At 40.0% G+C, this 14,044-nt stretch overlaps 1 protein-coding gene across 1 annotated transcript in view; it reads right to left on the reverse strand.

The window, feature by feature from the left end:
* Nucleotides 1–11,873: 11,873 nt before the first annotated feature.
* prkd1 (protein kinase D1) overlaps nt 11,874–14,044 on the reverse strand; it is a 181,437-nt gene continuing 179,266 nt past the window's right edge. Inside the window, exon 17 of the mRNA XM_060828378.1 lies at nt 11,874–12,566. Coding sequence (XP_060684361.1) covers nt 12,348–12,566 — 219 coding nt within the window. The 3' untranslated portion in view covers nt 11,874–12,347. The remainder of the gene's footprint in view (nt 12,567–14,044) is intronic.

The following is a 14,044-nucleotide window of genomic DNA, read 5'->3' on the forward strand; positions in this document are numbered from 1 at the left end:
TTCTGGCCTACTATAAAAACCAAAGGTTTGAAAATATTTTCAAATCTGTTGATAGGTCCTATTCTGCAAATGTTAAGTGTTGCGCTCTTCTTAAAAATCAATTAATATTTTCACTCCCAACATAGCACAGTTACAACCTGGTAGAATACTACCATGGTTTGAACATCACAAATGTGCTGTAAATGCAAAGTTTTATTTCCTCGAGAATTGCTGGAATATGTTATAATTTGAATAGATCCAAATAATATTTGGTCAATCAGTTCCTGAAGATATTCTGTCTCTTTATTATTGGTGTAGATGGATCAGGAATTGCAGGAAAATTCCTTTAATTTGCAAAGTTTAATATTTCCAGAGATCCTGTGTAATAAACTGCAAAGCCTTCCCCACAATCCTCAGAGATTATCAAGCCAAACTCCAGAATATTTGTTAATTCTCAGAACTCAATTGCTCCAGCAAAATTGTAGCTTTGATCACCCGTGTGAAATCCACAATAGCACAGGAATGATTGCATTCAGCTGAATATTTGATGATTTCTTGTGCTAGTATTCATCTTTACCAGATCCAATTCCTCTTTGAAATTGTGCTAAAGTAATACTGAGCACATAGGACTTTCCACTTTACTGAGTTGGCTACTCCTCGATGGAGTTCATGTGGCATCTGTTGTCTGCAGGGATTGGGTGACTAAGAAGCTTTTCTGATCCATGGCACTATGGTACAGTAAGCCATTCAGGAGGGGGAAGAAAGAAGGAATGTGGAGCTAATAAGGAATATATACTGAGGGGAGTGAACATTCAGTCTGAAGCAAAGAGTCCGGACAGTAGCGTTCCTTCCCAGGTACCAGGTTTCAGGATACTTGCTCACGGCTGGAGAGGAACTTATTGGGGAAAGAGGAGGATTAGTTGTCATGATTCATGTAAGTACCAACACGCAGGCTCGACAAAGAAGTAGGTTCGGTAGAGTCAATATGAGAGGCTAGGTGCCAAATTAAGAAGTGGAGCCTCAAAGGTCATAATTTGTGTGCCATTACCTCAGCCATGTGTCCATTGGTGTACTGCAAATTAGATTAGGAGATTATTGTATCACTCAAAAGCTGGTGTGGGAGAAATGGGTTTTTGTTTTGTAGGACCCTGGAAACTGGGATCAGTAGCAGGCTTGAGTAACTGAATAGTCATGAATTATTTTTTCAATTCCAAACTGAACATATCCATGGTAGACACATTGGGAGGTCTGAGAGTTTAGATTAGAGTGGTGCTGGAAAAGCACAGCAGGTCAAGCAGCATCCGAGGAGCAAGAAAATCAACATTTCGGGCAAAAGCCCTTTATCAGGAATAGAGGCAGGACGCCTACAGGATGGAGAGATAAATGGCCGGGAGGGGTGGGGGTGGGGGGGAGCTGGGGAGAAGGTAGCAGAGAGTACAATAGGGCTTTTGACTGAAGCATTGATTTTCCTGCTCCTCGGATGCTGCCTGACCTGCTGTGCTTTTCCAGCACCACTCTAATCTAAACTCTGGTTTCCAGAATCTGCAGTCCTCTCTTTTGCCTACAGTGAAAGGTCTACTTGGTGCACCAGAAGAAATCGTTTCTGATGGTGGCGCATATGCAGAGCTACACCTCTGGACAATAACCATCAGAGATCATAAGTAGAAAGCAAGAGAATGACATTTACAGGCCACTACCTTTCCAACTTCTTTGGATTGCAGGGTGCATTTCTCAACAAACAATAAAGGATAAAGATGGTGCTTGACTGCAAGCAAGAATAGCTGTACGTCAACTTCATGTCGGACAAAATCCCAGAGCTACTCACTCCACAATGGCTTATCTGCAGAGGCTTCCAAAATGTGTAGTGAGCTTAGTCTTAAAAAGTCACAACACTTAATGGAGGACTGTAGAGGAGGAACAGAACTATCTAAAACAATTGTAAAATAAGCCAAATGTGTGCAAGAAATATGAAAAGGCTCACCCAGATGACAGTGTGATGAAACGTCAAAACAATGATCAATACATTAATAACCAAAAACAGCCAAGGACAAAATTCATGCTTCCGGAAGGAAGATCTGGAACTGTTATTACACCATGGAAATTACATATGGACTCATAGACCTCTGTACTTGTGCATTTTTACAATCCCAGTCTAATGAAATTTGCTATTTCCCAATATTAATGTGTATTCACTTGCAGCATATGAGAGTTATCTTTGAAAAGAAATGGGTATGCTGTGTTACCATCTTTGGAATGATGTCCCTTTAAGTACTCAACGTGCAACATATCCGGATGTTACTACACAACCTCAGACCAGAGGATGTATGCACTGCAGCAATTAAGGTACCGGGTGTATGTAGAGTTTAGGGGTGACTCAATGGTTAGCACTGCTGCCTCACAGTGCTAGGGTTCTTGGCCTAAGGTGATTGTGTGGAGTCTGCATGGGTTTCCTAAGGGTGCTTTGGTTTTGTCTCACAGTCCAAATTGCAAAGGTCAGGTGGCTTGACCATGCTAAATTGTCCATTGTGGCCAGAGATATACAGTCGAGGTGGATTAATCATGGGTCAATGTAAGATTTTAGGGATAGGGTACAGGGCCTGGGTGGGTTGCTGTTTGGGGGGTCAGTTCAGACTCAATGGGCTGAATAGCCTTTTCCAGCACTGTCAAGATTCTATAGTTACACTGTACTGTGCGTATACATAAGTTCATATCTGTGTGTTAGATAGGTTCACCTATAAATAAACCCATCAGAAGTCTTCAAGTTAATGGAATGTTTGTACTTTTCTTGTGTTACATTTAGATAACATCAGAATTATATTACACCAATGGAGTAAAGTTATTGTTTTCCTATCAATTATAAATCATAAGAATAGGTTAGATTATATCTGCATTTGAAAAGCACCTCATACAAAAGCTTTAGAAAATCTTTGATTGCTTTTCTGGAATGAGATCTAGTCAAGGGCAGACAGCCACCAAAACTGTTCTTCCATTGCATTAAATGGGTTGGGGTTTGCTGTGGAATTAAAACTAACAGCATCTTCACATCTCGATATGTAAGTATTTTCTGTTCCAATTGCTAAAAGTGCAAGTTTATAAAGTCATTGCACAGGGAACAGGACAACTGGGAGCTGAAAGAATTCGGCAGACTGATCCTTCAAAGATTGTGAACTTAATGCAATTGGGGAAAAGGAATTAAGTAAGAGTGAGGAATGTCAACACCACATCCACCAAAGTGGCTGTCACTTCCATGAAAGGAATAAAAATAATCAATACAGGGCAGAGCATGTCAACTCCTGCACGTGATGTCATTTCCCATTTGTGAAAATCACCTCAGCACTCTACAAAAGGGGACGAGTATTTAACTTGCTGAAACAGCAAACTCTGAGTTTAATTATAAGGGAGAACAAGTCAGAGTTTAAGCATTTTGAAGACATTGTTCTGTGGATTTCTCAGTGCAAGCTTCGTATTTCAATACTAGAGAATTGGAGCTGCTTTTATGAGGAGTAGCAATGTAGGAAACTAAGAGCAGGACTAGAACCTTGAGCGATCAATGCTGATCATCTCCCTTAATGCCATATTCTTGCATTATCCCCTGATATATCCCTTGATATCATTCTTAACTAGTAATCTCTCAATCTCCATCTTAATTATTTAGCTGTCTAAACTCTCTGAGGTAGAAAATTGAAAAGGATTTATCGCTTTCTAAGTGCAGAGATTCCTCCTCATCTCCCTTTATTTTGAGACTGTGCCCCCAATTTTTTAGATCACATCACCAGTGGCAGCTTCCTATCAGATTCTGCTTTGTTTATCCCTCTATGATTACCTCTCATCTCCGAAGTTCCAGACAATTCGGGTCCAGTCACCTCAATCTCTCTTTATGGGACAGTCCCTTCATCCCAGGAATCAGCCTAATAAACCTTCGCTGCACTCCTTCCTTGGTGAGTATGTCCTTCCTTAAGCAGGGAGACCAGAGCTGCACACAATACTCCAGGTGCAGCCTCACCAGGGTGGTATGCAATTGAAGCAAGATTTCTTTGCTCCTGTAATCAAATCTTCTTGCAATAAAGGATAACATGCCATTTACCTTTCAAATTGCTTGCTGCACCTGTGGAGAAGGAGGGTTGTCAGATGTGGAAGAGACAGGTTCACTCCTCTCAAGTGACCAGTACAGAAAACCTGTCCACACAGAGCTAACAGATATCACTAATTGCATAACTCACTAAGCACTAGGTACAGGTGAGAAAAAGGAAGAATCTGCTGAAAAAAATGCTGTCCTTGTCAGGTTCTAGAGCTCTTTCTGTGCTGAGTAACTGTTGAAAGTTTCCATGTCACAAGATATATGTTTATATGAATATTTTGATCAACATTGCAGGTTCTAATTCTAAAGACTTCAGCACTTAATCTCGGTAGGCATTCCAGTATGGTGTTGCACTGTCAGAGGTGCCCATTTTCAGTTGAATTATTAAAACTGGACCCCATTCTTTTCGGTAAATGTTAAAAAGTTCATACTTCTGTTTTTTAAACGAGGAGGATGTGCTGACCAATACTTAGCCCTCAACCAGCATCATCATCTGACTATTTACTCTGCAAGTTTAAGATCTCAACTGTCTTGTTCATTACAATACAAAAGTGACTTCACATCAAAAGTATTTAATTGACCACAAAATGATTTTGGGCAGTTTGTGAAAGATGCTATCTAAATGCAAGTTCAGAGGCCCTCGATTTGGCGTTTCCGTCTTGAGAACTCACCTCCGCCCTCTGGCCTTTCGTTGGATGTTCTAAAGAGAATCACATTGCATGACTATTTTGAACTCAGTTTGCCTGGAGGTGTGGATCAGAAACCCACACAGAAAATCCTACCCCTTACTTCTCCAGGCTTTGTCCCTTAATTTGAAAAGGAAGACTCCTCTTTCCCTGCCAATCCTCATGTCATGCTCAAACATATTATGCTGACATGCAGGAGCTGCAACCTCTGTAAATGATCATTTCTTTACTGCTGTCTCTCTACCACATACAGAGACCAGTACTTAATAGACAACTTCTTTTTTCTGACTTTGAGTTAATTAATGGCATCAACAATTCACAGGTTAAAGTGTTTTTAATTGCCTGAATTCTAAGTTCTTTTCATAAAATGGCATATTTGCTAACTCGAGGTAACTACTTCCTGGTTGAAAATAACAACACTAGCTACCAGATTAAGGCCTTCCAACATTCCTCTGTAGCTCTTCCTGCTGCAGGTGGCAGAGAGATTGAGGAGGTTTAACATCAAACAGTTAGAAGCAGATAAGGAGAGGCTGTAACAAAAGGCACTTGATGAAGAGTGAGTACAAAAGTGGATCAGGCAAGTTAGCTGGACAAGTGTATGTTTATGTTGATCTCAAATGAAATATTTATCACCATTGAGGAGCAATTGTGACAGTTTCAAGAAGCTGTACTAATTAGGGATAAGGAGAAGGAAGCTGAATGACATGTCTCAGCTTTCTCCAGTAACAACCAGATCTTGCTGTTTACACAGTATGTGAACGCTGTCCAAAGGAGACTGAAGTGTAGATACCCAATTATGGTTGGAATCCTACAAAATACACCAATTATTGATTCGCCATAGAGCAAAATGGAGACTTCGAAACAGTGTGATCTTAGTTCATCCTAAAGTATGGCAAGCAGTATAAGATACAATCAGTTAGCATAAGCTCAACAATTCATACAAACTAAGTCACTGCTTGGGAGAAATGTATAGGTGTATAAAACCATGAGGGGCATAGATAAGGTGAATAGTCCCCTTAGGTGAGTTGTTTAAAGCTAAGGGGTATATTTTTAAGGTGAGATGATAAAATTTTAAAATGGACATGTGGGATAACTTTTTTTATAGAGAGCGGTTTGTGTGTGGAATGAACTGACAGAGGAAGTGGTGGATGCAGATACAGTTACAACATTTAAAAGGACATGGAGTTGAGCACATGAATAGGAACGGTTTACAGAGATATGGGCTAAACACAGGCAAGTGGGACAAGTTTAGTTTGGGAAATGGTCAGCGTGGACTAATTGGACCATAGGGTTGGTTTCCATGCTGAGTTTAGTTCAGAGTGGTGCTGGAAAAGCACAGCAGGTCAAGCAGCATCTGAGGAGTAGGAAAATCGACGTTTCAGGCAAAAGCCCTTCATCAGGAATAGAGGCAGGAAGCTTCCAGAGTGGAGGTTTTCCAGCATCACTCAGATCTAAACTCTGGTTTCCAGCATCTGCAGTCCTCACTTTAGCCTAGTTGGTTTCTACGCTGTATGACTCTTTGACTCTGTTACTGAGAAGCCTGGATAGAGTGGATATGGTAAAGATGTTTCCACTGGTAGAAGAGACTAGAACCTGACAGCACATCCCCAGAGTGAGGGGACAGCCCTTTAGAGCTGAGTTGAGGAGGAAGTTCTTCAGTCAGAGATTGGTGAATCAGTGGAGCTTGTTGACAGAGAAGGCTGTGGAGACCAACTTATTGAATGGATTTCAAACATATTAGTTCCTGATTAGTATGAGGATCAAGAGTCATGAACAGAGGGTAGGAGAATGGGTTTGTGATTCATATCAGCCATGATTGAACTGCAGAGCAGACTTGAGGGCCAATGGCCTGATTCCAATTCTATGTCTTATGGTCTAAACTTTTCACATTTTTGATGACTTTGAGTACCCTTGTATTTAACAAGAATGTTCCAAATAAATAGGTTCGAGTTACAGCTAAACAATTAAGAACAGGTGACATATAACTCCAAATTCTCATCCCCTTCTAAAGCCCCGCGACGCGGAGATACAGACAGAGGTATATGAAAATATTGGTGTTATGGGGGCGGGGGAGAGACGGGAAAGGCCATTTAATAGCCACTGTCCACAGGGATGGGCACTAAATGCAGCCTTGGCCAGTAATTCCCACATCCCATGAATCAATCATAAAAAAGAACCATTTCCTAGTGGTTTAAGCTGGTGGTTGAAGTGCTCATCATGCACACTGCTTTTTTCTGGGTGATGTTAAGCTTCTTGAGTGTTGGTGGAGCTGCACTCTCTAAGCAAGCAGAGAGTATTCCATCACCCTTTTGACTAGAACCTCATAGATGGCGGACATGATTTAGGAAGATGGAAATGAGTTACATGCCACAAAATTACTAGCTTCTGACCAGCTTTTGAAGTTGCAGTACTTTGTATGGCTGGTCCAGTTCAGTTTCTGATTAGTGGTAGCTGAAGCACATTAAGAGTGGGGGATTCAGCAATGTTAATTCATTTGATTGTCAAGAAGTGATTAATAAATTCTCCCTTATTGGAAATAGTCACTGCCTGGCACTTATGTGCTACAAAGTTACGTGACCTTCATTAGCCCAAGCCTAGATGTTGTCCAGGTCTTGCTGCAAGCCTCAATATCTGGTCTTGAACATTGTGCAATTGCCACTTCTAACTTTATGATCAAAGAAAGGAAATTGATGAAGCAACTGGGTTCAACTGGTTGGGTCTAGCATACAACTCTGAGCACCTCCAAAAGTAATGTCCTCAGTCTGAAAAGACTGACCTCCAACCAACATAACCATCATAACACTGTGCTATGTGTAAACTCCAACCAGGGGAGAGTTTTATTGTGATTCCATTGATTCCAGTTTTGCAAGGGTTCATTGATTTCACATTCAGTCAAATGCTGAAGGATTTCAAGGGCTGTCACTCTTGCCTCACTTCTGGAATTCAGCTCTTTTGTCTATGTTTGGACCAAGGCTGTGTTGAGGTGTGGTGCTGAGGGACCCTGACAGAACCCAAACTGAGCATTAGTGAGGACGTTAATGCTGAGGAAGGGCCAATTGTTACCAGTGCCTTCCATTACTCTGGTAATGATTCATAGCAGACTGACAGGAGGGTGGTAATTGGCTGGGTTGGAATTTGTTGCTTTTTTCAAGGACAGGCGCAATGTTTCCTCTAGGTTTCTTACTGGCCGTTTGGATCACCAAGGCCCTTATGTGGCAGTGACCTTCAGAATCAGAAGTCACTGCCATGATCAGCATGTAAACACCAATTCCCCAGCAAAGAACTTCAAAATGTCTGTGTAAGCCACAGAGTTTAGAGAGAACATTGGACTGGAGATAGCTGACAAATGTCCACATTGTTAGGTAGATACCAGTGTTGTAGTTACACTGGAACAGTTTGAATACTGAGACAGCTATTTCTGAGCTCAAGTCTTCAGTACTATTAGCTTCCTTGATATCACATGGAGTGAATTGAATAGACTACAGGCCGCCACTTATGAAACTAATGTCCTCAGAGAGGGCTGAAGTGGGTCATCACTTGACAAATCTAGATCCAGTCCAGAAGCTTTGTCCCTCAGAAATTAGAGGTATGAAAGTGACTTTGAGAGCATTGAGAGAGAGAGAGAGAGAGAGAGAGAGAGAGAGAGAGGGTATTAAAGATTTGTGCAGGCTTGAAAGTGGATCAATCCATAGGCAAGATGAGTTGTATCCTAGACTGCTATGAGAAGCAAGAGAAGAGATTGTGGGGACTTTGACATTAATTTATAAATCCTCTTTAGCTACAGGAGTGGTACCAGAGAACTGGAGGACAACCAAAATAGTACCATTATTCAAGAAGGGTGATAGGAATAAACAAGGAAACTGCAAGCCAGTGGGTTTAACATCAGTAGGGAAATTACTGGACGGACTTCTGAGAGGTCAGAATTAATCTTCGCTTGGAGAGGCAAGAATTCATCAAGGCTACTCAGCATAGCTTTGTCTAACAGATCACGTCTAACAAATTTGATTGATTTTTTTGAGGAGGTGTCTATGTGTAGATGACACTAGTGCAGTTGATGTGGTCTATATGGACATCAGTACAGCTTTTAAAAAGGTCTCACTTGGCAGACTGGTTAAGAAGCTAAGAGCTATGGGATCTGGGGAAATTGAGAAAATTAGCACTAAAGTTGGCTGAGTGGGAGGAAGCAGCGGGTGATCATCAAGGGATGTCTGTGACTCAAAGCTTTTGTCAAGTGACATACCATAGAGATTGGTTCTGGGTCCCTTTCAGTATGTGGTGTACATTAATAATCTAGACTTGACTGTAAAGGATATGAACAATAAGTTTACAGATGACATGAAAATCATTGATGTGGTAAAAGCGAGGAAAGCCTCAGAATTACAGGATAATCAGATGGGTTGAAAAGTGGTAAATGGAATTTATCTCTGAAAAGTATGAGGTGATGCATTTTGGGAGGAGTAACAAGGGAAGGGAGTATATCTTGAATGATAGAATCCTAGGAAGGATCCAAAAAAGATCTTGATGTGTTTGATCATTGATCTTTGAAAGCAGCTGGACAGGTAGATAAGATGGTTAAGGTAGCATTTGAAATACTTGCCTTTATCAGCAAAGGCAGGGACGAAGGTTATGATGGAACTGTATACAAGATTAATTACACCAGAACTGGAGTTATTTGTACAGTTCCTCACCATACTATCGGATGGATGTGCTTAGGGTACTGAGGGGAGTAACCAGGATGTTGCCAGGACTGGAACAATTTGCCTATGAAGAGAGATTGATCAGCTGAGGCTGTTTTCTTTGGAGCAGAAATGGCTAAGGAGGGACATGATTAAAGTATAGAAAGTTATAAGGAGTATAGTTAAGGTAGATAAGGAGAAGTATTTCTCCTTAGTAGAGCGGTTAATAACTAGGGACCGCAGTTCCCAGGTAAAGAGCAGGAAGTTTAGAGTGGACAGATTAGCAGTGTACAGCACAGAAAAAGGCACTTTGGCCTATCAGAATGTAAGGAAAAATTTTTTATCCAGAGGCTGCTGGCTATCTGGAACTCAGTACCTTTAAAGGGTGGTAGAGGCAGGAACGTTAAACCAATTAAAAAGTATTTAGATGAGCAGTTGAAACACCATAGCATACAATGCTCTGGACCAAGGAGTGGAAAATGGGATTAGAATAGATTGATATTTGATAGAATAGATAGAGTAGAGGGCCAGGAAGGACTGAAAAGTCTTTATCCAGGTAGTAAAATACTTTACAATTGTGAGATTTATGAGGATGGGCATTGAAGTCCCCTACCTAGAGTACATTCTGTACCCTTCCTCCCTACTGCACACCACTTTGTCAGCATCTTTGCTGGGTCTATCTAGCTGGTAGCATCTGCAATATTGTCTGTAAGGTACCATTCAGTGATTCTGACGACAACACACTTGTTTAACCACACTATAGGACAGCACTCTCAACCTTGGTACAAACCCCCCTGCCCCCAAAATATTCGCAAGCAGGATTTTGCATGGTCAGTACGGCTAATTCTACTGTTGTCATTTCCATTGCTTAGGTTGTTGCTGGCTGGTCCATTTGGGGTTTATTCCATTTAAAATTTGTAGCAGTTTGACACAACTGAATGAGCTTCCTAAACCAGTTCACTACCTTCCATTCAGATTTATGCACTAAATCTCCACCATACTGTTGTGGTGAGATTTGAACTGATATCCCCAGATAATTAGCTTTGGTCTTCATTACTAGTTCAACTAAATTACCATTATATCATAATTCCTGTAAATGTGTGAACATACTATATGAAGATGACAGGACAAGTTGCAAAGGCTATGCAAAAATCATATATAAAAGCAAAAGAATCCTTGACTTTATTACGTCTCACTAATGCTGTAAAGACACTTCCGAATGTTGACATTATTTCTGCTATCTAGTTTTCCGATTGCTGGAAAACTCATACTTCAATTATAAACCTTTATTGCTATATTTACACACCCAACTTAACCCTCGAAAAAGTTAACTGCTCACCTCTTATATCACCTCTGTAAAATCTAAAAATAAATGGGTTGGAGTTGGGTTACAGCTTTGAAAAATACAGTCAGTTCTGCTATAACATGTGTTACTTGAACGCAAATTGGCTTCAACACAATTGAAGAATTTAGACCGTTATTTGTAGAACGTGACCTTTCCTTACCTGTATTGGCTATATCGCGATTCCTGCCCCAGAAGTTTAAATGGTGCAGTTATTGCGCAATTCTCTTAGTGCACAAGGTCACATGAGATGGAACTATCACATTATATCAGAACCAACTGCATTCACACCTGACCTCAGCGTAGCCCAAACTTTCATGGTTGTGAAATTTCATCTGCACATCTTTTATATTTGATTTTCACGTAATTGCATTACGGATGGGAAAATTGGCTCTTAGATATGACAAGTGAAGCATTAATCTGTGTGTGGTCAAGGTATACATCTTTACAGAAATTACTGCTGAGTATCTGGTGGATCAGGATTTTGAAGCAAAAGCCTTGGTGAAATGCTTTATTAGCTTGGTTTCTGAAGAGATGTTAAAATGGACAGATCAGATCAAGTGGTTAGTCATGTGAAAAGTAAAATCGTGTAATTGGAGAGGTATCAAGGAGCTTATATGCTTATGTGCACATATATGAGGACTATATGCTTACATGCTAGAGAGTTCAAAAGTTTCATTCTGTCTTTAATTTTGAACTTGTGGCAATAAATATTGAAAGCCACTTGGACACAAAATTTCTTTGATAGACACAGGCTGACAACATTTCCATTAATTCAAATCTTCCAAATAAGAAACCATGTGGTATTAAGCAATTTTTAGTTAAAATGCCACAACATAAAGAAAGTAGCAGAATTTGACCTAACCAATCCTTTAGAGACACTGTTACTAAGGCATTGAGGCTTACAAGAGCAGCTCACTTTTGTACATTTAAAGAAGTCTTCAATTGTTGTACATCTTGAGTATTGTTCCCTCGTTACAGTTTGTTGCTGATAAGCTATACATTTTGAACATAATTATCCCAACGGTTGCACGTATGTTTTAAAAATCCTTTGTTCTTAACAAGCTGAAAATTGTTCACAGAACAGCTATAATGTTACACTCTTCCAAGAGTTGTTATGTAGCTAAATACTGAAAGAGGTTAAAAACATTTTATAAAGCAAAATTTACAAGTTAGTTCTTATCCCCAATTCAGGCTGCATTATCAGTAAATGGAAAGGCACACTGGAAACTGTTTACGGAATGAGAAAAATACAATCTATTCACTTAAAGGTTTTTGATTTAGTGCTTGCTATTAGCACAGGGTGTACAAGAACATAGTCGCCCACACACAAAAATATACACACAATGTTGCTTGAATGCAATAAGTGAACTTGTCAAAGTTGAAAGTCTCAGTACATTACAATTTCATTATTGAACAGGGGATGAAGCTATTAGAACAGCAGCTGCATTGCAAGTTTACATTCACCAGTAGAAATTAGCAAGCATTCCCTCCTCATTGTGGTTGGAGTAGAAGTTGCAGTTACCTGACATAAGTTCTTTTCACTTGCTGATACACTTGCTATAATACTTGATTCCGATTTTGTTTCAAAGAATGCTGACACGTTCACTCAGAGCCTTCATTTCTGCCTCCTCTACCTCAGTGTTCTCAGTACAATCAGTTTTATGATTGACTAGGTGCATTGGATATTCCAAACCATGCTCTCCAGCAAACTGTTGCCAACGGGAATCATCACTCTCATGTGTGATATAGCGTTCTCCAAATTTGCACTCAAGCTCTCGTAGATCCAACCATGTTTGGTAGTCCTTCAAAACAAAGATGAAGAAAAGGAACAATCAAGCTGCATGGTCAACATATGGCTGATACAGAGTTGCAACCCTTTCGGCAGAATATTACAAATTATACCTTTCTTGTTAACTTTCTTGTTCACCCTTGGAATACTGGATCTTTATTGCATAGAGGATTATTTGGAGAAAAGTGCTTTTTAAGGTATATTCATACAATATTTTAAAGGAAAAACACCAAATATAAGATAGTTAAAATGCAAATGAAGAAGAAATGGAAACTGCTTCCAATGAACAACAAATGATTTGTTAGCCTACCTCAGTAAATAAGATACACCTTGCATCCACTGAGTTGTGAAGGCTCTGAAGTACTTAAAGAGTATTTTGCTTGAGTTATATGATGACTATCAATATGAGCAGCACAGCGAGTTAATTATTTTGCATTACTACAGACAGGTAAGTTGTGTTGTTTAAATGGAGTCCAATCATAACCACGGGCTTTGATGCTCACTTGTGTAAAAGACAAAAAGCACTTCAGCCACATCTCATCGAAGGGTTAATAATCTGTTGACTGAATGATTTGAGGGGCTCCGATATGATTAACATTCTGTATGCACAGTATTATCTTACACCAACATATACATTGAAATTGAGCAGTAAAGCTATGACATTTAACCCCTTACCCGGCAAAGACAAGTTAACTAGTCTTCACCCAATTTGTCTTTTCCAGAGTGAGACGAGTAAACTCGTCCAAAACATATAATTTCAAAAACAGCCATAGAGGAGTTTATACATCAATTCTCAGCATTTCTGGGTCCTTCTCAGCTAGATACAAATATATTCGGTGACTCATATGTCTGGTAGCTGTGTCTCTTCCACCTCAGGCATTGCAAGAAGCGTAGACGCACTGCTTTTGAGCACACACTGTCATTCGTTTTTTCTGTTTTTTTTTACAAATTACGCCCAGATGTCGAGCTCAGAAGATGACAATGAGTATGAACCATCTATTAGAAGCTTGGATACATCAGATGAGAGTGCAAGCTCGTCTGATAATGGCTATTCTCTCTCAAGTGAGGAGGAGGAGGAGGATGGATGAATTTGGTGTCGACATGTGGTGTTGGAAGAATGCATGCTTTCTCCACCACCACACTTCCCATTCACTGGAAATCCTGGAATATCAATTGATCAAGACACAGCTGATATGACTCCTTGGATTTTTTTAGTCTTTTATGTGACAATAGAATTATTGATGGAGTTGTGGACGAAACTAATCGCTTTGCTGAACAAACTGGAGAAAGAGATTGTATGTGGCGCCCTGTAACAAAGGCAGAAATTTGTGCGTTTTTCGCCTTGAAAATGCTTGGGGGTATTGTGAAAATGCCAGATCAAGAAATGAACTGGTCGAAAGATGAGCTACTCGAAAGACCAATTTTTCAGAAGCTGATCAGTTTGAAATGCCATAATAAAATAAAACAGTATCTTCATTTTGTGAATAATGA

The sequence above is a fragment of the Hemiscyllium ocellatum genome, chromosome 8 (genome assembly GCF_020745735.1).
Source record: "Hemiscyllium ocellatum isolate sHemOce1 chromosome 8, sHemOce1.pat.X.cur, whole genome shotgun sequence".
Taxonomy (NCBI): domain Eukaryota; kingdom Metazoa; phylum Chordata; class Chondrichthyes; order Orectolobiformes; family Hemiscylliidae; genus Hemiscyllium; species Hemiscyllium ocellatum.